At 50.2% G+C, this 24,647-nt stretch overlaps 1 protein-coding gene across 4 annotated transcripts in view; it reads right to left on the reverse strand.

Moving 5' to 3' along the window:
* The window catches only part of TTC28 (tetratricopeptide repeat domain 28), a 270,751-nt gene that overhangs the window by 146,036 nt on the left and 100,068 nt on the right, over positions 1–24,647 (reverse strand). Inside the window, exon 1 of one of the 4 annotated variants that reach the window (XM_090062069.1) lies at positions 9,832–10,087. The exons of the other annotated variants lie outside the window; for them this stretch is intronic. Within the exon in view, the coding sequence (XP_089918195.1) occupies positions 9,832–9,858 (27 nt within the window). The 5' untranslated portion in view covers positions 9,859–10,087. Of the gene's footprint in view, positions 1–9,831; positions 10,088–24,647 lie in introns of those variants that run through there. 4 annotated transcript variants of the gene reach the window in all.

The raw sequence follows: 24,647 nt of genomic DNA on the forward strand, positions 1-24,647 counted from the left end.
TAACACACGCAAACAGCTCATTGTTTAGACACTGCAGAAATTCTCAACAAACATTTACTCTGCGCTCTTGGATTAGAATAACCTTTCTGTAGCCAGGAGGTAAATAAACCACAGCACTATTCAACCCGTGACCCAAAGGCCTTTTGACATCCGACTCTGCTGCTTACTAATTCTCATCTTGTATAAACAGAGAGACGGTCCCCAGCTTTTGGCTGGTTAGGTCTGTGTCCCTGAAGGAAAAACCTCGGACTCAGCGGGGGCCAAACTCTTTGGCAGGCAGGCCGCAAACTGAGCTGCGCACCCTCCCCGAGTGCCATTCCCACCCCCTCCATCTTCTAGATCTGGTGCTCTGCTTTCTGCCCCCTGGCCTGTGCTTCCTGCCTGATCTGCTGCTCTGCTTTCTGCTCCCTGCCCCATCTGTCCTCTTCCCAATCTGCCAGGTGCCACACACAGAGGCTGCCTGTGCCACTCATGGCCCCCTGCTGCAGACAGGCCACCCCTGCTGTAGCTCACAGAGGATCCAAGTCAACACCAGCTGCACAATCTCATTTGATCTCCGGGTTACTCCTTTTCCCAGAGCAGATCGCCTGCGTTCAGTCTCACACATGACTTCTGGTGAAACCCAGGGTTCTTGGATACAGCTGTCTAGTTGCAGTCTTGCTTTCTTGAAGAGGAGTCCAAATCACCTGCCCTGTTTGCAGCCACTGGCCTCTCTCAACCAGCACCCCCCACCCTCTGTGCTGGTTCAGGCTTTCTTCTCAGTCCTTTTTGGGCCATCTCACCCTCTTGCCCACCAGCACATGCACCCATCCCCAACTGTACCCACCCAAATCCCTCCATCCAGCCTGTTCAAATTCTTGAGCAGCCTTGCATTTGCTTTGTTTGGAGCAGAATACATGCTCAGCTGTCTCACACAGCTAGCTCAGAGGGTTTATGAAGATGAGCCCTCCTAGCTAAGCTCACGCTGCTCCCCACGCCCCATTCCAGTTGCAGTAGGCCAGAAGAAGAGGGCTCCAACAGACAGAGCTTCTGTCATTTGGGACATGGTATAATGCCACCAGCAACAAACCCTTCTGCTGGACCTCCCCCAGAGGTCCTGCTGCCATAGCTCTGCCAGTGAACCTGTGGAGGCAGCAGCCCCAGAGTATAGGCAGATCTCAATATAAAGGACTCATCCAGACAGAAAACTATTTGCCCTTGGTGAAACAGTCAGCAAAGCAATCGAGGTACCGGGCGGAACTCCATCACCCTCCCTCTGCGGTTGCAGTTGGGAGACTTGTGGTGAACACGAATACACCTTCCACCTTACGTTACTGCAAAGCAATTTCGTGCTGGTACTCACACGAAATCATTCTTTGGCCCCTATTGTGTGCATCTCACTTGCCAGGAAGAAAGCTCACACAGCTTTATCTCCTGCACTGTTCTGTTCTCTAACATCAGGTTTCTTCAAATGAAATCATTTGGTTAATTGCTAATTATATCAGTTGAGTCCTACAGCTGCTGCTTAATACACACACTCTCAGCTCCTGAGTTTTTCAAAACTGTGAAGCTCTGAAAAGCGATGGGAAACCTGTGGCTTTAAACCTCATAACTTTAGTTCATTTTTTTCTTTACACACATTTGTTTAGTGTTTGTGATAGCAGCATCTGAGCGCTCAGCACTTAAGTGCTCCATTTTAATGGTGTGGGGAACTAACATATGCAGACTTGCAATGAATATTTTCCTTCATTTCTGGTGGGACGTTACAACACGGTGAACTAATGGAATAACGTACATCTCATCATGACTTCCACAACCAGCGTTTAAGGTCCGTCTAGACTTCAACCATGCACAAGCTGGTGACTCCACGTAAAACTCAATTCCAGCCCGCAGCACGGTGAAAGATGAACTGCGATACAGCCACATACCTACTGCAATGCAGTGAAGGCCTCACCCATGCTGAAAATTGGAAGCGAGATGTAGCAGGGTAAAGGAAGAGGTCCCCATAACCTTTGGTGTGAACAGACCCTGAACAACAAAACAAGCAGAGCTGTGTTTCTGTTTTTATCTACTATATTTGAAAGAGATCCCGTTGCAGGAGCTGGGTACATACCCAGCCTGGCAGTCTGGCTTTGATCTTTCCTCTTCAAGTCGCAGGCAAACTGTGAACCCTACAGTCAGGACTTGCGTAGCTTTTACTTATGTTCTAGGTTCCCCTCGTCCAACACTGATGGGTGACCAAGGTACTAAGTCCTGCGAAGATGGGGAGAGAACCGTCTTGAGCAGGATGCTCGTTGTGACTGCAAAGTCTCGACACAGGCACTTGCTTGGTTATGCTGACTGTCTCTTTCCCGTTATTAGTGTGGTGTGCTTTGCATGGACTGCCAACTCTATTTGGAAGTCTGCCTACTCCTTTGTCTTGCACTAGGACTAAGCGCCTGTCCTTCCTTAGAGATAAGCTAAGCAGCATGCTGAAACAATGCCTCATCCTTCTGAGCTAAAGACACTGGATCAAGCCTGACTAACGCAGACGCTACTGTAAATGTTCAGCCTGCACGCGGCAGTTCGCCGCTGTCTTGTACTCTGCTCACTGCATGAGGTGCACAAGAATCCCGTATGTCTGCATAATTATCGAAAACCAATAACAAAGTAAGAAGGAAATGGATGTTTCTAGACGGTCATAAACTTAAATCAAAAATGACACTCCTCTAACAGCATTGCAGTGCATCTTCAAGCTATCATGCTGAATTCCTGTGAACAATGCTGCTGTGGACAAACTGATACTCAAATATAGGTCAGTGGGATTAAACACCACGTTCATCACTTCATGTTACCATCCAGCACCTTCTGTGGGTGACAAAGGGTAGCAAGATGAGCTGCTCACATTGGGGGGGATTCCCAAGCCCAGTAAGGCAGCACTACGCCCTAATTCCTCTTATCAACACAGGCTAACGATCCATGAAACGTATGGTTTGCTGACAGCACGTGCAGAGATTGCCTGTATCTGTTTATTTTCCCCATGTTAATATGCACAGATTCAAAGTGATTTTTAAGTAGACTTGGCTCCGATGAAAGGTGCTGAATTCACAGCCTTGCTGGAGGGCACAGCGTTCTGTTTATCCACAGAGCAGGTACAGCATCGGGAACCTGTCGATCCCAGGTTGGCCTTGTTGCCCATCTTCAGACCCACAGACAAGGCAGTCATGGAAGACAGTCATCCTCGACTGCGGGGCATTGACAAAGATGATGATGGCACAGGGAGCAGCGGAGCGGGAGGAGCCAGCCCAACATCCCACACATCAGTTCCCCAAAAGCCTGAAAGCAAGAAACTCCGACCATGCCTCCGTGAAACTGCAGGACACGTCAGTGCTGCAAAGCTCTTGCCCCAGGCTCATTACGCTACAGCTATGTTGCAGGAGCAATCTCACTCTCCTGAAGAGGCTGTTTGCATCTCTCCTCTTGCCCAGAAATGCACAATTCTTTGCCAGTTACCCTATGCCAAAGGCTGTCTGTACGCCTCAGAATAGTTTCTTAAAACTTAAATCTGCTTTTAGCAGAAATTTACCCTGACAGGGGTGATTTCAGATCTACCAAAGGGCTACCATCCCGCTTCACTATTACAAAGGCAGAGGGCATTCATCTCCTGAAGGATTCAAATGATGCAACGAGAAGATTTCTGTTTCTTAGCAGGAACAAATTAAGACGATTCCCCTTGCAGAAATTTCCATAATTACAAGCAATTATCTTGTACTCTGAAATTCTCTAGTACAGCACTTACTGCAAGGAGTATTCCCTTCAAATGCTTTATTTGGGAAATATAGGAGGAATTGCTTCTTTGCGAATTGTATGTTGTCATCACATTGATTAACTTACAGTTCTGCTGCATGTGGGAATATGGAGCTGCCTTTACTCATCCCAACAAGAAAACACCCTGCTCTATCTGCAGTGCCATAAAATCAGGTTCCGATGACAAAAGTACAGATTAGAAAAGGTGGGAACATTTTAAAAATTAGCCACGTTGAGAAGATAAGGCACAGAAAAAATAAAATTAAAATAAAATACAACATCATCCTCAGACATTACTTTCTGCTGGGAAAACTATAGGCCTGGAGATACTATTTTGATGTGCACTTTTTCTTAGGACAATTAGGGAAAACATGGCAACAGCTGTTGCAGTATTTGTAAAAATTGTGCAAAGCCAAACAAAATACCAGAGGTTACAAGTAACTCTGAGCTTTGCATTTGTTTTTCTTCTTGTGCAGAGGGAAAATGTAAGCAAAACCAGTCGCTCATTATTTCTTCATAAGCAAACATATAAAACCCTAAATGCCTCATCACCAGCACTGGGGTTTGAGTCTGTTGGACTTTTGCTGTTTCTGCACATCTCTGTTTCATTTCGGATCCCCATTTACACATTACCATGTATCCCCCATTGCGGTGACACTAAAAGGGGCCCATTTTTCAGTGAAATGTTGCACGTTCCAGGTCTGGGACAGAGACAAAAGCTATTTCAGTGTTCAATAAAATAAAGAAAGAAACCTCCAAAATATCTAGGAACCAGCTGCTGGATTGAGCCTGCTCAGAGCCTATTATCTTTTATTTTAAAATAGAGATTTTTGAATCAAGCTTGTAAGATTTCATGCTCTATTCAATACTCATCTGCAAGACAGGCTGTAAAGACTCCACCAGAACCAGCTACTCAGGAGCTGCCAGAGCTCACTAAGTCAATACTCACTGTTACAGAAACTCCTTAAATAGTATTAGCAAAGGGTCAATATTTACCATTTTGAAAGCCCCTAAATATGCATTGGCAGGATCAGGTCAATACTCTGTGGAGAGAAAAACCCTGAAACACAAATACTGGCAACTCTAGAAGCATGGATTCACAAAGACAACCAAAGAAAATTAAATCCAAGTAACTCCATCCAGGGCCTGCCCAGCGATAGGGAACGGGCTACAATGGTGTCTGTAGAGTTTGCACCAAAAGAACTAACAGATGCTACATAACCCTGGTAAATCTAAGTGAAAGAGTCTCCTAAAGGAAGAGTGGAGGCTCCATCACTTATGAAAAACACTACGGAATAAGCTGTAGTGAAAAATGATGCAGCACCCCAGACAAGATGTGTGGGACAGGGGGCAGAATTAGGTGGGACTCAGAAAAGCTTTTTTTTTAATCCTTTTTGGAAATGGAAACCGCCAGGCAGGGTTCACTGCATTTTATGCAGCCCTCATTAGCAACCTATTCCCATCAATGGGATGCTCTCCACTCACCTCTTCCATGAGAAATTCCAGACTCCTTGAGAGGAAATAAGAGAAAGGAACAGCAAAACAACTGCTGAATTTCTAATTTAATGTTGAATTCCTATGCTCTGGTCAGGCTCTTCCCAGCTTTTTGACATCATTTATGCAGCAGAATACATCCATCACCAGAATTCAGTGACTGGTGAGTAAGGATTAACCGTCCCAGGCTGGGACCATCAGCCCCTTTCTCCCTCTGGATGCAGGATCTGAAAGCGTCATGAAAGTATCACGCTGCACTGGAGCAAAGGCAAAAGCCTGTTCCTGGGATCCTGCCAAATGCATCCAATCCTCCCAGGACAGGGGGCAAGTCGCTGCACACCGAAGCATTACCGAGTATGGACATGTAAAGCGAGGAACACCAAAGGAACTAGCTCCGTGCTAAGTGAGGACAACCAAATCGTATCCTGCAGGGTAGCCACTGCAGGAGTCAGGAAGGAAGTTCACCTGCAACCAGAACTGCACAACTGGACAGGTGCATAATAATATGCTTTGGCTTTAAATCCTCAGGCACCTGCCACTCCTGGAGGACACCCAGCTTGACAGACGGATGGTCTGGCTGCAGAAGGGCAAAGCACAGGGACCGCAAAGCGGGTTCAAGGAAAAATAAAATGGTGGACACAGAGCATGCGCGTGCATAGTGGAGCAGGTGAACGGGGAAGAGAACAGGGAGCCCAGGAAGTGGACATGGTATAAGAAAGAGATCATTAAAGATTTAGGAAGCATCTGGAGGAAACAAATATTGAGGAGTAAATCCAGCTAATCCCAAAGTTTCCAAGCAAGCCAAATTCTAACTTGATCTCCTGACACTGCCAGTGGTGGTCACTTCTGTAGGACCTTCAGGACTCAGCCCAGGCCACATCAACTCCCAGACCACAACAAAGCCAAACTACAAAGTCTCAGAAACGAAACATGGCATCTCTGAAAATGTCAAAAGATCTTCCACTTAGGCTAAGAAGATGCAACACTTGGTTCTTCTTTTTACTCTACATCAGTGGTCTCCAAAGTGGGGTGCGTGCACCCTAGGAGCTGTGCAAGATGATCCATTGGGGTGCAGGCAGAAAATATTAGAACTTCTATTTATATTTATTTTTTATCTAAAAAAATAAGAAAGAAATTAAGCTTTACTAATATTTAATATATGGATTGACCCTGGCGCCCTCACTCGGTCCGTATGTCAGACAGTCACGTGTCACGTACGGTACACAAGTAGTACATGTATATAATTTATAAATAAATAAATATACATATATTGGGGGTGCGTGCTCAAAAAATTTTTACAGATAAGGGTGTGTGATCAAAAAAGTTTGGAGACCACAGCTCTATGTGATTAGCCCACAGGACTGGCCGCACATACAACGGTGCTGGAAGAACAGCAGGGGGTGTCACGCTGGCCATCTAGGCAAGAGTAATTGCAGTTTTATATACTCATTCACACATGATCGGGGATATGTTTCTTTCTAGAAACCAACAACTAGGGTTTGGACAACTGCTGGGGGAAACTATTTGGAAAGAACCCCCCTAAATAGAGGAGACGGGTTCAAAAGAAAGCCTTGTCTCTCTGGAAAGGAACGTGACGCTGTGCTTGCCACATTACAATACAGTTTGCATTAAACTAGTTGCTTCCTTTTCTAAACCAGCAGGGCTCAACCTCTGGCCCATGGGCCAAGTCCAGCCCACACAGCCACGTCATCTGGCCTGTGGAGCTTCCCGTGGGTCCGGACACTTGGTGGAAAGGGAGCAGGAGTAGAGCTAACTGCCCCCAGAGCTGTGGCAATTATCACTGCCACTGCTCCCCTGCCACCAGACGGCATGGCCCCAGGCACCTCAGCACTGGATCGGGCCCATGCCACTCACCCAGCCTGTGGGGCCAGAGCAGCTGAGCACCACCAACCTATACTATCCCACCATCTTGCACTACCAACGCGGTCGCATCCACTCCTGCAGAAGCACAGCTGCCCTCAGATACAAGATATCCCAGGCCTGAAAACGTTTCCCAAAACTCTTCCATCTAAGAGGTGCCGTGCGGAGCAAGAAACAGAAGTTTTGACCTAGCCTACGCACACCTCCCAGGGTACCACCGCTAAACAGCCACCCCGGCTTCATGCACTTTGCCTGCCTTTCCCGCGCTGGGAACCGTGCATAAGTCAGTGCTGATGGCAAGCCCTTAACATAAATCCTGCAGGTTTTTCCTTTTTGCCCCAAACCCAAAAGAAGGGCAGTTACAAGATTCCCACAGAACTGGCCAAGAGCACATCACCTTCACGCATCTTGAAGGAATCGAGCACTGCCGTTAAAACTCAGGGAGGGGCTAACCTTTCTGGCACCGCGGCATACGCTAAACCCAGAGCCAGCCAACTGCACCTGCCTAGCTCCCGGCCCCGCTTTGTCAAAGCAACGCAGAAGGGAAAGCAGTAAGCCCGGCCCTATCGCTTTGGCCAGAAGCACGTTAATGGCCAAGGCTGCACTATAATCGTTCTGGAATGCCATCCTGCATGGAGAGAGCCACAAAGCCCATACATGGAAAATAGAGACAATATTTAACAGCACAGCGACAGCACACCAAGAGCTGGATTCAGCTTTGCATGTGCTGTTCAGAAACTGTTCGTTCTTTTGCTGCGTGTCTGACAGGCACCAATACTGCGTGCGAATCCAGGTTAGGTCCAACGCTTGGCCACAGTGTTCATTACAAGCCTCATCTCATTACTGAGTCAAATCTGGATTATTTTCATCTGCTCTGAATTCAGGTTTGTCAAAGACGCTGTAATCTGAACAATCAGAGCCCAGGAGTGTAGGTAAATCTGGAGGTAACTAGCTGCATTGTATCCTGTGATCTCCCAGGAGTATGTTGCCACCATAGGAACCTAAGGGCCAGATAAACCTCCCGTTCATTCCTTTACAGCACAGATTGCTTCGTATTCTGCAAATGCATTTGCTCCCCGCTCATTTCAAAGGCGCTCTCACAGGGTAGGAAACAGCTCTCTGTTCTGTAAGTGATACGGTGTACAAAGGCTGCTCTTTTAAAAACAACTTTTCCCCTTGCCAGGGAAGTAGTGTGTTCAATTCACCACAGAGAGGAAGAACACTACAGCGTGTGACATTTCACAAGTGGAGCAGATATCAGTCAAGATGTTTCCCCGGCAGTCTCTCTTTGTAATGTGCCACACAAGCACAATTACTGACAAGAAGAAAGGTCACTGAAAAAGATGTCATTGTTTCTAATAGGATCAATAGGGACTTTCCTATGGAACGCGGTCCCGTTTCCTGCGGGCACGACGCACACATTGTGTGTCAAAGGAAATAAATCAAGTGCCCTCGAGCCAGGCGAGAACGGATGCTTGTCCCCACAACAAGTGGCTCTGCGCAGACTGCGGGGCCTGCCCCAAGTGCAAGCGCCGTGTTTACAAACGGAGAATGAAAGGTATGTTAGACATGAAGACAGCTGAGGTTTGCTTTTAAACCGCTGCTTGAAAACCTCCGCAGAAGTGCGGCTCCATCTTCCTACGGTCAGTACAGCTCAGGTGAGCGTCACGCTGCACACCGTGACAGCAAGGCGGGACGTCATTCAGTGAGGTTTGCCCACACCACCTCGGAGCAGATTCTTCTTCCCTGCGCCCAGGCTGAACGGTGCACTTACCCAGGAGGTGGGTACGTCCGAATAAACCCTACCACGGTGGAGGTGGCACTGCTTGAGCTCTAGTCAACAGACCCGGTTCTTGCACATCACCAACAACGCAGGTCTGCTGCTCAGCCGGACGCGGTTATTAACGATTTAACGGATCCTCGGCACAGCCGACGTGGCAGGTTGAATAACCCTGGGGGGGCAGACCAGACCACCCCCCCCACCTCCCTGCCCGACCTGCTGCTCGCCCCAAGAGCCGTCAGACCCGAGCGCTCTCACCCCCTCTTCTACGGGCGGCATGCAGGGGCACTACTTCTGGAGGAAGATCCTCCTGCTTGCCTGCAAGGGGCCACAGGCAGTCTCTCAGACAGGGAGCCCAGCAAGGAGGAGCTGTGGGAAGCACACGGTTTGCTCCAAGGACGGCACACGTATCAGGTTCGCAGGAGACGCTGCCTCCCCAAACCTCTCGGTCGCATCTCGCAGGGCCTTTGAAAGCCTGACGGTCCGGTTCTCTCGCCTGGAAATAGGAAAACCGTCCCGATCCGCGATAACGTAAGCCTGTCACGACCCGCTCGACTTCTCTCTCTCAGCAATCAGCCCCGACGGGAGATGCCCGTTGCCAACCGCGCTCCCGCCCCCAGCCCGGTCCTGAAACTTCACCGGGCGGATCGTTAAGCGGTTTGAACGTCGCGAAGGCGCAGGGCTGAGGAGACGCACACGCGTGTGCTCCGCGCGCGGTGACGCCTTCGCCCGCGCTGCTCCGCGCCTCAGGAGAGGAGACGGCGAGCGAGCGAGCGCGGGGGTCCCCCGGGGGAGGGGGGGAGGCGGCGAGACGGGGCTCCCGCCCCGGCCCCGCAGACGCCCCCACGACGGGTCGTCGCCGCGGGCCCGGGCTGAGCCCAGCACCCGCCCGCGCCTCGGGCCGCACTCACCTTCTTGCGCGGCTGCCATTTCATCATATTGGAGCGGCGCGGCGCGGCGGTCAGGGCGCGGGCGGGCGGCGGGGCATGCTGCTGCCGCCGCGGGGCCGGGGCCGGGCATGCCCCGCCGGTCAGGCCCGGCCGCCCGCCGCGCACAGCCCGAGCCGCCGCCGCCGCCGCCCGGGGCCGGCGCCGGGGCGCATCGCCGCCGGAGGGCCGCGCTGCGAGCTGCGGGCGAGCCCCGGCCGTGCAGTGCCGTGCCGCGCCGCGCCGGGCCGGGCTGGGCTGGGCTCGGCTCCGCTCGGCCCCGCCCGGCCCGGCCCCTAGCACCGCCCCCGCCCCGCCCCGCCCCGCCCCGTCCGAGCAATGGGCGCAGCGGGCGGCGCTGCACACGGCGCGGGGCAGGTCCCTGCGCCGCCGAGAGGCCTGGTCCAGCGCCGCGCCGGACGCTTGCCGGGGGAGGGATGTCCCCGCCGTAGGAAACACGCAGTAGTGATGAAACGCGCGAATCACCTTCTCTTTACCCCAAGTCACAGCCTTGCCTTCCGGGGCTCAGGCCCCGATACGCGGGAGGCAGGGCGCCCCCCGCATGGAGGAAAAATGGCAGTGTGCCCGCTACCCCCACAGCCGCCCAGGGCCCGCGCCCCTCCACGGCGGGCCTTGAGAGCCCGCGCGGCAGACACGCAGCGCTAGCGCCCAGGCACCTTTTCTTCTACTGCAAAGCACGACGGTCTGCACAGCGCGCGGCCCACGCATCACTCCTGGGCTCGGGCACCATTCTCGGGCACCCACGTCCTCCAGCCAGGTCGGGTCCGGGTGGCGAGCGGGGAGGGAGGCCGCACCAACGCCTCCGAGCGCCGCCGTTTCCTCAGACACGAGACACCTGAGTGGCACAGCACCTCCATTTCCCCGGGGTGGGGGATTTACTCCTGAGCAAGAGCTCTTAAAATGAAGAGACGGCATTTTGATTGCAAAGACCGGCAAAGAAGAGTCTGAAATTCAACTCGAGCAACAGATGACGATACTTCATTTAGCTGTGTTCTTCATCCGATAGGTACACTTGCCCGGCCTGAGAAAGCACACACAGCTCAGTGATACCGAATTATGTCAGCATCCTCATCAGGAGGCAGCCAGGGCAATTCAGCTCTTCCGGGACACCTTGTCCTGCAGGCCCCAGCAATCCCACACCGACAATGTCAAGAAACAGAATTTCTTTTACTCCTCTGCTTCCTCCAGGCCCTTTCATTTCAGCACTCCTGCTGGCAACTTTCACTTCCTGTTCTTTTTCTTAAAACCTAAACTTTAAGCCAAGATAACCACAGCCAAAGTCTAATAATTAAATCTTTCTTTGATGCCACAAGGAAGAACAGACAGGCAGATTTTAGTGACTGCTACGCACAAAAGAAGTATGGAACAGGATGCCAGAAAGGCAGCAACTCTGCTCTCAGACATGTTAACATGTGAAACAAGCCAAGGAGTTTAATCATACAAAATCTGGCGACGCAAGCGCCACAGTGAGAAGCAGAGATAAAAGGAGCTGAAATGCACTTGGAATAAATGGCCTCTGTTTTCAGTCACTGGTGGAATCTGATCATCGTGACTGACAGTAATTCTAGTGATGAATTCAATAAAAGTGCCATATAAAATTGCAAATCGAAAGAATTTGGAATTTATGTGAAAACAGCTGAAACAGGAAGGATAGCCCGGTGCCCACTTTAAGGGGACAGTGAATGTAATGGATCATGAACCCACAACGCTTAGCAGGGTCTTCAGTTTCCAGCAGGCGTGCATAAACTCCTCTCCTCGAGATACGAAAAACACGCAATATGCTCAGTGGGTCCAAGCACAGGCGGGGATGAGGGGTGGGGGTTGTTCACAGCGACCTGACAAAACAGTTGCTACAATCTGGGAAATGCGTCAAAATACTACTGGGATGAATTCAGAGACAGCGAGAGCTGTGTCAGACTGCAAACTCTACTCCCAATGCCTTTTATCTTTTTTCACTTCCATGTCAGGCTGGAATTACAAGTAGCGTACCAATGCGGAGAAATAAACCTCAACGGTTTCCTATCAAATGGAAACGCCTCAAGACAAAGCTGACCCACAGAACAAGGGAAAAATACGACAGAAACCAGTCCACCCAGGTGAGGGAAAGGGCTGCCCAGGAGATCACCCAGAGAACAGATGAGAGGTTACAAAAGGGAATGACCTAACGAGCTATTTCAGAACGAGGGAAGAAGGCAGGACACGCGCCACGTTCGAGAGAAGCGAGGTGGCAAGATGTCACACTTGGACAATAGGGGGGACCAGAAGGGTTTGGGGGAGGCACTGTTTCCCCTAGCGCCCCCCGGCATGACAAGGAACAATGGACACAAATTATCGGAGAGGAGGTTTAGATTAGACATCCGCAAGAACAACTTCACAGTCAGGGTGGCTAGAAGCTGGAACCAACTTCCTAGGGAAGTGGTGCTGGCTCCTACCCTGGGGATCTTTAAGAAGAGGCTCGATGACTACCTGGCTGGACTCAAATGAGTCTAGTCTTTTCTCCCGCCCAAGCGGGGGGTCGGACTTGAAGATCTACAAGGTCCCTTCGACCCCACTTCTGTGATTCTATGACAATAACCCAACTCACAAAGATGGCTCGAGTGGTGAGGGACCCGGGGTGGGGATGCCACGCAGGTGCATTACTGATGCATCTCGCACCCTGCCTCGTGCTAGACAAAGTGAAGCGTCGCTGTCTGGGATCCTTTCTGCAGAAAATCGAGTCTTGTCCTGCAGCTGAGGAGTTGAAGGAGCAGACTGGACCTAGAGGGCCCACAAGGGAAGAGGCATGCTATTGCTTGGCTAACAGGGTGTCTCTGGGATCACCGCTAGCCCGGCAGGATTACAGCAGCAGGACCAGGGGATCCCGAAGTGCTGGGACCCACTGCAGACCTGGACTGGAAGTCGCTACGCCACTCCCGGCTCTGGCAGGGCAGCACTGTCATCACAGCTAATGAGCGCAGGCACTGCCACGTGCACACAACTATACTGCTTCTGGGTCAGGAGGCTGCCCAGCACTAGCTTCCCAGCCAAAAGTAGTACAGCTGTACTGGATTCACATGGTCCTGTGCCCAGAGGCGGCGTGTCTCTGCTGCTCCTCACAGAGCTACCCGGTGCCATGGGGACATGCGACAGGTTGCCCGTTTGGGGATCAGTTCAGGACAAAATGCATGTTTCAGAGATTCTCTGGGAGCCCTGGGACACTCCCCTGCAAGGCAGACTGTCCCAGATAGCTGGTTTCTTTAAGCTTGCAGTGTGAACTCCTTTTTTCCCCCCAGACACAAAATGCGAGTACAACTGTCCCTTGTCTCTAGGCATGGTCTCATGGTCGAGACCCTGGACTGGGCCTTGGAGACGTGGCTTCTTTCGAAAGGCCTCTGTGATGCTGAGCGCGTCACCTGATCTCTGTGTCCCAATTCCCCATAGGCAAAATGGGAACCTCCCGAGAGGATAAATGCATTAGTGATAGTGAGGTACCTGATGCTACAGTGAGAAGTGCAACAGGAAGTCCAGAAAAAAATCTCTCATCCTGGCTGCCAAAAGAGACCAAAAGTACAGCTCTGAATTAACTCTAAAAATTCAAGACCCAATGCATATTGTTTTTCCTGGAGTGGGATCCTAGTGTCTGGAATAATTCATAATTGGATGATGGGCTGTGTGCTGATGTTTCCAACAGCTCAGATTACAGGTTATAGGATACTCCAAACTGCAAAGAGTCTGGGCTCAGGTGCTTAAAAAATGTTTTGGCTGTTTTGAACCTCTTAGGTCCCACCTGAATGTTTTCAATCCCCGAGGGAAGGGCTGGACATCCCAGTGCTTACAGGTTTGAAAGAGGGATTAGCCAGAGCTCTGGTGTTCGAGGACCCCAGTTATTACGCAGAAGAACACTGCACATAGGCAAACAACACTGGAGAACAACAACAGTGTAGAAAAAGCCTTGTTCTGCCCTTACCCCGTGCGTCCAGGGAATGAATGGATTAGATGGGAAGAAGCAGGACTTCTCATCTAATTTGTGATTCTATGAGACTCTTTCTTCAGACCCTCCCAGATGGTCTCAGATGCAAAGTGGGAAATCACAGGTTTCCTTCCACGTGAAGGAGATTAGATTGTTATGAGAGATCACAACCAAACGAGATGTGCCAATCCCAACATTTGTGAAGAATTCCTCGAGAACCTGGCTTGAAGCAGGATCGTTAATGCATCTTTTATACCCATCAACTTGATAAAGCTGCATCCTTTTGAAATGCAGCATGTTGCTATTCCTGTATAGTGCTGTTCCACAGGACATGTAGCATTTGTCAGAATTACACCAGTCCGGCCAAGATCGGGGCAGAGGGAGGTATGCAGTATCCAAACGTGGCCTGCAAAGCATGCTCTTACCACCACTCCTTATAAGTTCTGATTAGATCACAGCCTGAGCTGGCCTGGCTTCATTCCCCTGGCTATAGCATTATTTATTTTTTTTGCAGTATAAAATTTCTTCTCCAACAGCGGAGTATTCTACTATGCCTTTTCCATCTCCTACCAGTAGGACAGAATAAACCTCACACAGAAAAGAGCAGCAAATAAATGGCCCATGGAAGCATTTACTGAAATCTGCAATCCACTTTTATGACCTCTGCAGGCTCATTCCCCCATGACAGTGATGGAGAGATGCAACGCCGGGGGCCAGTCCTGCCAGGGAGAGGAGGGCTGAGCCAGAAGGGTGTGTGGCACTGCTCTGTTCATCTGCTCCACTAGCTCTACTGTAGCTGGTCTCTGATTTAAAAGGACACTGCCCCCCACCCAGGTCCCCAGTTAATCCGTTTCTCCAGCTGACCCGAGGTTCCAGCAGTGGAGGTCAAAGGTGGAACTCCATCAACACGTTCAATATCCTTCCGCAAAGGATAAAAGGCACAAGGGGACAATAACCCAGGAGAGAAGCCACATCTTATTTCTCATTTACTTGTTCAAGTAATTTAACACAGAGGTTTATTACTGGAACATCTGTATGGTTCCAGTTTTATGGCACGGAGAAAGTATTTGCACCACGGTGCTTTTCTTCCTGCCGGAAGGGCTTAGACAGCTCAGTACAGCTAGAAGGGAGGGCCTTGGACAGCTTCAGCATGCTGCCTGTTTCCTTTAGCACGCTAAGTTGCCCTGGGACTGGGAAAGCATTAGCCAAAATGTTTGGTGCTGCTCGGAGCCAGGTATCTACAAAAGGCAGAAGAGTTCCAGGAAAGTCAAAACTCCTGGGCACCTGGGAGAAGAGCAGGCAGCAGCTGGGTACTGTACCAGGCTTGCAGAAATGCTCAAGAACCACGGCACCCACTGCCGGGGTGAGCGTCAGGGAGGCTGGCCTCCTACCCAACAGAAACTGGGGTCCGTCACAGCCTCTGCTGTGAAATACGGTGAGGTTCTTGCGCGGCGCTTCTCTGGAGAACCGTAACAGCTCCAATACCTCCCTATCCTGAGAGCAGATGCCAGGGCACCTCAAAAGGAAAGGTTTTGTTCTTTGAAAAAAGTAGCACGTCCATCTCAGCCGCGTCCTACAGAAGTGGAGCCAATATCTGAGAGGAAGTAAATGCCCAGACATCAGATCATATCATCTACCATGATGCTATCGGAGCAGAGCTCTATTCACAGACAGATTGCACAATGTGCTGTTTTGATGTGAACAGCAGAAGGTTATTGAAATTCTTTCTGAGTACAGATAATTAACATGAAGCAAAGGAGGAGGTGTGTGTACACACACTCCCACTTCACAGGGAGAGGGAGTTGGCTCACTCCTAATCTCTATTCTTAACACAGTGATTGGCATTTCTGCTATATTTCAACTTAATTCTTTTTACAGCCGCAGACAAAGAGAATTTCAATCATTGTTTTTACAATTACAGGCAACATCTGAAATAAAGGTGATGTGAATGGTGGGTATCTGCAGGTAATGGCAACAGTTGAATTCTTTCTGATGAAAGAAAATGCAATTTGTTCCCTGGTTAAAGGCCTCCATTTCTCTTCCCTGCATGGGAACTGTTTTGCTCGCTGCCCTGCCTGCGGTTCATTTAGACACACAGCCACTGAGTTCTTTACCATGGGAAGGAAACATTCGCATCCACTGCAGACTGAGCCTATTCACTCTCGTATGCAATGTACACAGCCAAACGAGTTCAAATTGTAGTCAGGTCCGCAAAGCTTAATCTGAATCAATGGCTCAGTTTGTCTAACAATATGAATACAAAGTAGAAAATGACGCTGGTCAATCAGAGGTGAATGTCTCCAGGTCACGGAAGGTGAAATGACTGAACAACATCATTCTTCTCTTTTAAGCATCCCTGACTGAAAGCATTTCTTCCGTCTTGGCAGCCACATGCAATCATTTACTATAAAGGATGATGCCCTATTCATGGAGCTTGGCCTAGGTAACTGATCTGTCTTCTCAACAACAAATAGGAGCCAGCATCATGCATCCTCTGTGATAGGTTTGCATAGATCTCCAGGCTCTGTGACAAGAGCTCCTGGGGAACTGAGTTTTCACTTGCAAAGACTTCACTTGCACAACTTATGATTAAGCCTGTTTTTATTTTTGAAACATTTATCAGGAAACAAGGTCAGTACAGCTGGCACAAAACCATCCAGCAAAACAACGGCTGAGACAAATATTCTACGTAAAGGACTCGCGTTCTCTTGGGGCCCCTACAGACGTGCAGCAAGCCTGCTCTGATGTGCTGTAAATCCAGAGCCTCGGAGTGGAAATTACCATGCTCCAGCAGCCTCCAGCGTCATGTGCATCAGCGTCCCTGCACTGAAAAATGGTGGCAGGGTGCTTTAAACTAAAGTTCATTTGATGAGCTTCAGTTCAAAGCACCCCGCTGCCATTTTTCAGCATGAGGACCCTGATGCATGTGATGTTTGGGCACTTTTAATTAGCACAGCTCGCTCATTAAGTACCCCCCACTCCCAGAGCACATCTATAAATGCCCTTGCATTTTAAATATGAGACTCTAGTTCAAGCATTTTAACTTAGCATGGTCCAATGCTTGCACCTCCTCCTCAAAGATCCCTCGGTAGTCGCGCGTACCTTGAACGCCAAGTGCAGTTCTGGTCTCCACACCTAAAGGATATAACAGCGGAAGAAAACGCATGGAGACAAGCAGCAAGGATGATCAGGGGAATAGAGAGGTCGGTCTGCAGAGACTAAATCAGTAGGCAACCCCTGGCACAGGCACAAGAGTGTGGGACATGAAGGCATTTTGCTTGGTACACGTGCCTCTGGGTGGACGGCGGGGAAAGGGCTGGGGTTGCACTGCCACAACATGGATCGGGTCCCCTCGCGGGTCCCCCACCGTCCACCCCTGGCATGCCAACATCTTAGAAGTCAAAGTTGTATTTTTGACACTGCCCAGAAACGTTGCTAACCCCTGGTATACAATGTTATAAATGAGAAAGTACATAGGAATTTACTGTTTATTCATGCACAGTACCAGGGAATGTACGAGGAAATTATTAGGAAGAAGATTAAAAACAAGCAAAAGACAGTTCTTTTTCACATAGCATGTAATTGTGAAATTCATTGCCAAATGATGTTTCAGAGGCTGATAAATAATTTAACAAGGTTCAAAAAAGGATGGGACAAATTCATGCAGGATGTGTCTGTCAGCGGGTATTGAACATGCTTGTTAGGAGCGCAACTTACCTTCTATACCTCTGAATACTGCAAGGGAAGAGAGAATGGGGACAGATCCACCTGGATGTGCCCTGCGTAAACACTCTTCCCCTTAACATCCGCGATGTCACTGAGAGATGCAGGATCGCGAGCTAGACAGCCCTGTGGTCTGACCCAGCATGGCATTTATGCTCTAGGAGGATACTGCAATTCTGTCAGGCATGGCTGCTATTAGGCCTCATTTGTAACACAACTCAAGGAAAACTGCAATGAAAAAATAGTCGTCTCCTATAGTAAAGGTTGATGCTTGTTTATTAAACATAAAAACATGTGTTACGGTATGTAAGAGTTGGTCTCTGAGATGAGACGTGCATCGCAGAGACCAACTGGCGGCTTTAGGAACGGTGTCTCGAGGCCAGCTTTGGCTTCCTCGACAACGACCACGACGAGAGACATGCTCGGGTGGGATGGGCTACACCTTTCCCCCAAAGGTAAGCATGTGTTCCCTTCTAGGTTGGTGGATCTCCACCAGCGGGCTTTAAACTAGGCTCGTCGGGGGAAGGGGAAGATGAGGGCGGAGGAAGCCTTGGACCGCTAAACCAAGCAGCGCCCACAAGTACAGCCCAGCCGAGACCGATGAGCAGACATATACGCAGGAAAGCAACAGGGGCCAGGGCAATGCTGAAAGTAGGGGGCCAGTGCACACACCCACAGGAGGCCTCAAATGCCTCTACACAAATGCTCGTAGCATGGGAAACAAGCAGGAGTAACTCACCCTCCTGCTAGCCAACATCAACCCAGACATAGTGGGGCTCACTGAAACGTGGTGGGACCCAACACATGACTAGGCGGTGGATGTCAAGGGCTATCGGCTGTACAGGAGGGACAGGACAGGGAGGAAAGGCGGGCATATGGCACTCTATGTCAAGGAGGAATACACATCCTCACCAGGTAGCAGAGAGTCAGAGGAAGGGCACTCTGAAGTGCTCTAGGTTAGCATGCAAGGCAGTCGAGGGGAAAGAGACTTAACACTGGGGTCTACTACAGACCACCCAACCATGGGGAAGAGCTAGACCAGGAATGCTTAAGTCAGCTCACAGAGGTCATTAGGTCAAAGGATGTGGTCATGGGGGACCTGAACTTTCCAGACACCTGCTGGGAAAGGCAGTCAGCCAGGTTTGACCGCTCACGTAGGTCCCCAGCCCAAATGCAGGACCTCCATCTAACCCAGGAGGTGCACAGCCCCACCAGGGAGAGGCCTTGTTGGACCTGGTGCTGGCCACGGGCGATGACCTGGTGCGGGGGCTGCGGGTGCTCGACCACCTGGGCGACAGCGATCATCGCCTGCCGGGATTCACCATCCAGCGCAAGGTGGCAAAGGCCGGCAGCAAGGCAGCAGCCCTGGACTTCAGGAGGGCAAACTTCAACAAGCTAAGGAGAACAGTCGGGGAGGCGCTGAGGTCCCGGGGGAGAGGGGAGCGAGGTGTCCAAGGAGTGTGGTTGCTCCTTAAGGAGACGATCCTCCAAGCCCAAAGGGAGGTAAACCCAGCATGGATCAAAAGGAGCAGAAGGGCACAAAAGCCCCCACGGCTCACCAAAAGCATCCGGGAACGTCTCCTAGCTAAAAGGGAGGCGCACACCTGATGGCAGGGAGGGGCCATCACCCAGGAGGACTACACTGCGGTTGCTCGGAGCTGCAGAGGGGAGGTCAGGAAGGCCAAGGCGACGATGGGACTGGGACACGCGACCCAGATCAAGGACAGCAAGAAGTCCTTTTTTAAATACACAGGGGGCAAAAAGAAGGTTCTGGGTAACATGGGGCCCCTGCAGGACACGCTGGGAAATTTGGTCGTCACACCGGACAACAAAGCTAACCTATTTAACGATTTCTTTGCCTCCATTTTCCTGAGCAGGGGCCAGATCAGCCCCCCACCAGCCCCCTCAGGCCCCAGGAGAGGCGCACCCAGGCCACGGGTCAGGGAGGATCTAGTCAGGGAGCATCTGGAGGGACTGGACGTATTTAAATCAGCTGGTCCGAACGATCTCCACCCCCAAGTGCTGAGGGAATTAGCTGCGGTCATTGCAGGACCCCTGGCACGGCTGTACGAGCACACGTGGTGCTCTGGTGTGGTGCCGGAGGACTGGAAGAGGGCCAACGTGGTTCCCATCTTCAAAAAGGGGAGGAAGGAAGACCTGGGAAACTATAGGCCAGTTAGTCTTACCTTGGTCCTGGGGAAGCTTTTTGAGAGAGTTATCCTGGCACACGTCCATGAGGGGCCGGGGGGGAGATTATGCTTAGGGGCAACCAACACGGGTTCATTAGCGGCAAGTCCTGTCAGACCAACCTGGTGGCCTCCTACAACCAGGTCACTAAATCCCTGGATGCAGGGGTGGCAGTGGACATCATCTTCCTGGACTCTCAGAAGGCCTTTGGCACTGTCTCTCACCCTGTTCTCATTAAGAAACTGGGGGCTGTGGTGTCGACACCCACACAGTCAGATGCGTCGCCATCGGGCGGGAGGGCCGCACCCAGAGGGTGGTGGTGAACGGGTCATTTTCGACCTGGAGGGACGTGGGCAGTGGGGTCCCCCAGGGCTCGGTTCTCGGGCCCACACTGTTCAACATCTTCATCAGTGACTTGGACAAGTGGGTAAAAAGCACCTGTTCAAAAAAGCACCTGTTCAAATTTGCTGATGACACTAAGATGTGGGGGGACGTGGGCACACTGGAAGGGAGGAATAGGCTGCAATCAGACCTGGACAGGTTACAGGGGTGGGGAGAAGAGAACAGGATGGGATTCAACACTGACAAGTGCAAGGTGCTGCACCTGGGGAGGAAGAACCAGCACCATACCTACAGGCTGGGGAACTCCCTTCTTGTCAGTACAGAGGCAGAAAAGGATCTTGGAGTCATCACTGATGCCAAGATGAACATGGGCCGGCAGTGTGGGGACGCGGTCAGGAAGGCCAACCGCACCTTGGCATGCATCCACAGATGCATCTCGAGCAGGTCCAGGGAGGTGATCCTCCCCCTCTATGCGGCACTGGTCAGGCCGCAGCTGGAGCACTGTGTCCAGTTCTGGGCACCGCACTTCAGGAGGGATGTGGACAGCATGGAGAGGGTCCAGAGGAGGCCACCCGCATGGTCAGGGGGCAGCAGGGCAGGCCCTACGAGGAGAGGCTACGGGACCTGAACCTGTTCAGCCTCCACTAGAGAAGGCTGAGGGGGATCTAGTGGCCAGTTAAAAACTAATCAGGGGGGATCAGCAGGCACTGGGGGAGTCCCTGTTCCCCCGAGCACAACCAGGAGTGAGCAGGAATAACAGTCACAAGCTGGCAGAGGGGAGATTCAGACTAGACATCAGGAGGCGCAACTTCACTATCAAGGCAGCTAGGATCTGGAACCAACTTCCAAAAGAAGTGGTGCTGGCTCCTACCCTGGGGGGCTTTAAGACAAGGCCTGACATCACCTTGCCGGGGTCGTTTAACCCCAGTACTCTTTCCTGCCATGGCGGTGGGTCAGACTTGATGATCTGCTCAGGTCCTTTCCAACCCAACCAACTACAAAACTATGTTCTAGTCCTCTTTTAAATGTGTAGAATATGAAACTACTGAAAAATGAAAGTCACAAATATTGAATTGTGCAATGTTATCGATAGAATGTTAACTATTGTCTTTCTGGACTCATTTTAATTGTGCAGCCTTTACTGAGGTTTGTTTGTTTGGGGGGGGCGGTGGTTGTGCATTTAATTTTGGGGCTTGAAAACTTCCAGTTATTTGTTAGGGGAGGGGAGGGGAGGGGAAGGGAGGGATAAGCACTGCCAGTCACAAGCAAGTGCTTCTTAAACTGGTCTCCTGTGGTCAGCTCTATCACGTGAGAAACAGGCAGGAAGAGGAGGAGCCTTTAGAAATAAAACACTGAAACACTGATTTGAAAGTACACTTGTGCTTGTGAACAGACAAGGGAGGGGAAAGACACCATTTATCTTCCTGCTCTGCAGTGGTGGAAAGCTCTTCAGGGCTTCTGAGTGATCGGAGCAAGCAGAGCCCCAGTCTCAGCGGCATCCCTTCCCTGTACTCCATCACACTTCGCAGAAGCCCCGGGGATGAAAATGCATTGTAACGACGGGTGGGATGAGCTGTGGATGTGGCCACAGAAGCTTCTCAACCATGCTGTATGCAGGGATGCAGCTCATTTAATCCACCTCCAAACCCTATGCTACAACCACCTGAGTCACCAAGCGGAACGGCCTAGCAGAGCGAAGGATCCTTCAGTCTCCAGTAGTCCACATATACCCGATTGCAGCTTTCCTTTAATACCACAGCACGAGATCTGAATTTGCATTTAGCATCAAGCAACTGGCAGGGGTGTGTGGCTAGATAGGAAACTAATACTATATTGATGTTTGCAGATGGAGGGAAACGTTAAAGAAATGCCTATAAAATGCAAAACTGCAGGCCTAGAACTGCATTCGGTTACTAATTTCCACTTCTGAAATGGTAGCCGGCAGCTTCTTCATATAAAACTTAACTATAAGTTTCTGATAGATATCTTGAGATCCACTGATTTGAATGTAGCTACCAGCAGACAGAGGATAATCCGGGCGTTAAGAAGCAGATGATAAGAACTCATGACTTTTGTTTCGTATTATCCTTCTGTCTTGTTTTGGTATAACTGTACAATTGGAGAGAGATGTTAGGGTAACAAGGATTTCATAGACATTAGGACTGGAAGGGAGCTCGCAAGATCATCGGGTCCTGCCCCCTGTCCCAGGGGCAGGAAGTCGGCTGGGGTCAAACGATCCCAGCAAGACAGGCATCCAAGTGTTTTTTGAAAGTATCCAGAGTAGGTGCTTGCACCTCCTCTGGGCGAAGTCTATTTCAGGCCCTGGGGACTTGGACAGTAAAGTTTTTCCTTATGTCCAGCCTAACACAGTCTTCCAGGAGTTTGTGACCGTTGGTCCTTGTCTTCAACTCTCAGCTCCTAGAGGCTCTGGAGAGCCCGCCATGCAGGTGAGAAGACATCAATGTGTATATAATGCCAAAACAAAGATAGTTTGGAGCATAAATCAAACTGCAGATATAATTTAGTGCTCGTGCCCCAGAGGAGTAGCAGTGTGTGCGATTAATCCTGCAGGGCTACATTTCCATCTCAAATGTCTTCATATAAATGCATATCAGCCAGAGGCATTTAACCGCTCTTTTGCCTTCTTTCTTCTGTTGCTTCTTTCTCAGCATCCCTACAGATACAGCACTTCTCACCCCAACTACTCCAGACTGCTCTGCTCCTCGTGGGGAACTTCCGGTGAAAGGACCAGCTGCCTCTTAGGCTCCATATTCTCAATGAGTCTCGACTGAAATATCAATCCAAACTTCTGTTCTATCCAACAGACATTTTACAAAACTAATATTGTAAAGTGCTGGAAAGAATTTTACAAACTTTAGTGCTACTGTTTTTCATGTGCCAGGAAGCTAACTGTACAAGCCAGGGAAGAATAGAAAAATCCTGGCTAACTCCATTTCAAAAAGTTCACGTTTGGTAGAACAGCATGTCTACATTGGAGCCTGGCAATGTGGGTCGTGCCAGAGCCAGTAGCATGTGCTGTATCCCCCAGCAGACAGTCGGGAATCTTTCCCATTCGGTGGTACAGAATTCCTGCATTTTGCCAGAAACCGCTGCTTCTGCCCTCGCTCTGAATACTGCCCATCCTCCAAACGGTGTGATCTGCAAGGCAGGGAGGAAACATCACTGTCCGCCCGTTTTGCTGTTTTAAATGGAAGCTATGTTGAAGTTGTTGCTGTGTTTGAAATACTGAAACAAGTCCTGTTGGAGAGTGTTTAGCAAACAAAGTACCAGCAAGCTTATCCAAGGTATATGATGACTGAATTTATCCCCCAACTCTACAACTGATCAGGCAGATTATCGCCACCCTATCCATGAGAAATAGATGGCAATAGCTACCGTGATTCAGATACGCATGTCCTTCCATGCATTCATTACGCTGACAGTCAGAGACATGCCAGCAGGCTAACAGTTACCACCACCGCAGCAAGAATACTGTAGTTCATACACCTCCAAAGCGGAGTCCCCCGGCAAATTCACCAAGTATAATAAAATCAAACGCTTTTATTTCTTAATTTATTAAAGTGACTTTCAATTCATTATAATGAGTCTGTCTATCGATCTGTCTGCCCCACACTAATACACAACACCACGTGTGTATTTATAGCTCACACGCAGTACTCTCCAGCTGAGCTGCTGCAGCTGCCGAGGGAGCATGGGCTACAGAGACAAAAATGCTTCAAGAAAATGTTGCTGGTCTTTGGGATGTCCTGAGCATCAAGAGGTACAGGCCTCCTTCCAAGAGACACAGCACAACACGTGCCCTGAGAGGAGTCGCAGGTGTCTGGTGCAGTCCTTCAGCATCAGAGTACAGAGGACTGACACAGCTGTTGGTGGAAATGTATTTTGTGCTGTCTCTCCTGTGTTTGGGTGGTTAACTTAACTCAGGTTTCAGCTGCAGAAATGTGGGAGCTTAATGTTCTGCAACCAGCCTGTGAAAACCCAAACAAGGAACCCACCGAGTTGGTGAAGGTGTAACCTGAAAGCTAATGGGTATGAAGGGAGAACAACAGCACCAAATCCTCCAGGTAGTGGTGCCACAGACAACAATGCTGATGTAGACAGAAACAAACTGAACTGAGCAATTTTCACCTGCGTCCCTACAGCAACTCGGTTAAGGCAAACCAGGAGACTGCAAATAAACTACAGGGCAGAGTCTTGCCCTCGCCAGTTATGAGACTGAGTTCAAATCAGCATCAGTAATGTCTCCTACAGTATTATTCCTGGACTGGACTGAGACGAGGTAGGAGTATGGAGAGCGCTAGTCCATCCCCAGAATGGGATATCTGCCCCACACCACCACCAGCACAAGGGACACCGAGTTCCTGCACAGGGAAACCAATCAACAGGCTCGCTCCAAAACAGCAGTTTGACTATAGCTATCCCAGGGTAACCCCAATATGAACACCAGTCAAAACACAAGCGACTTTGGTCCAGTCCTTTTCATTTTGGAATGGAAGACCCACACAGGACAGCAGGCACCAAGCGACTCATTCACATCCAGCAGCCTTCACACCATGCG

Source organism: Crocodylus siamensis, chromosome 9 (genome assembly GCF_052110815.1).
Source record: "Crocodylus siamensis isolate JL-2025a chromosome 9, ASM5211081v1, whole genome shotgun sequence".
NCBI classification, from domain to species: domain Eukaryota; kingdom Metazoa; phylum Chordata; order Crocodylia; family Crocodylidae; genus Crocodylus; species Crocodylus siamensis.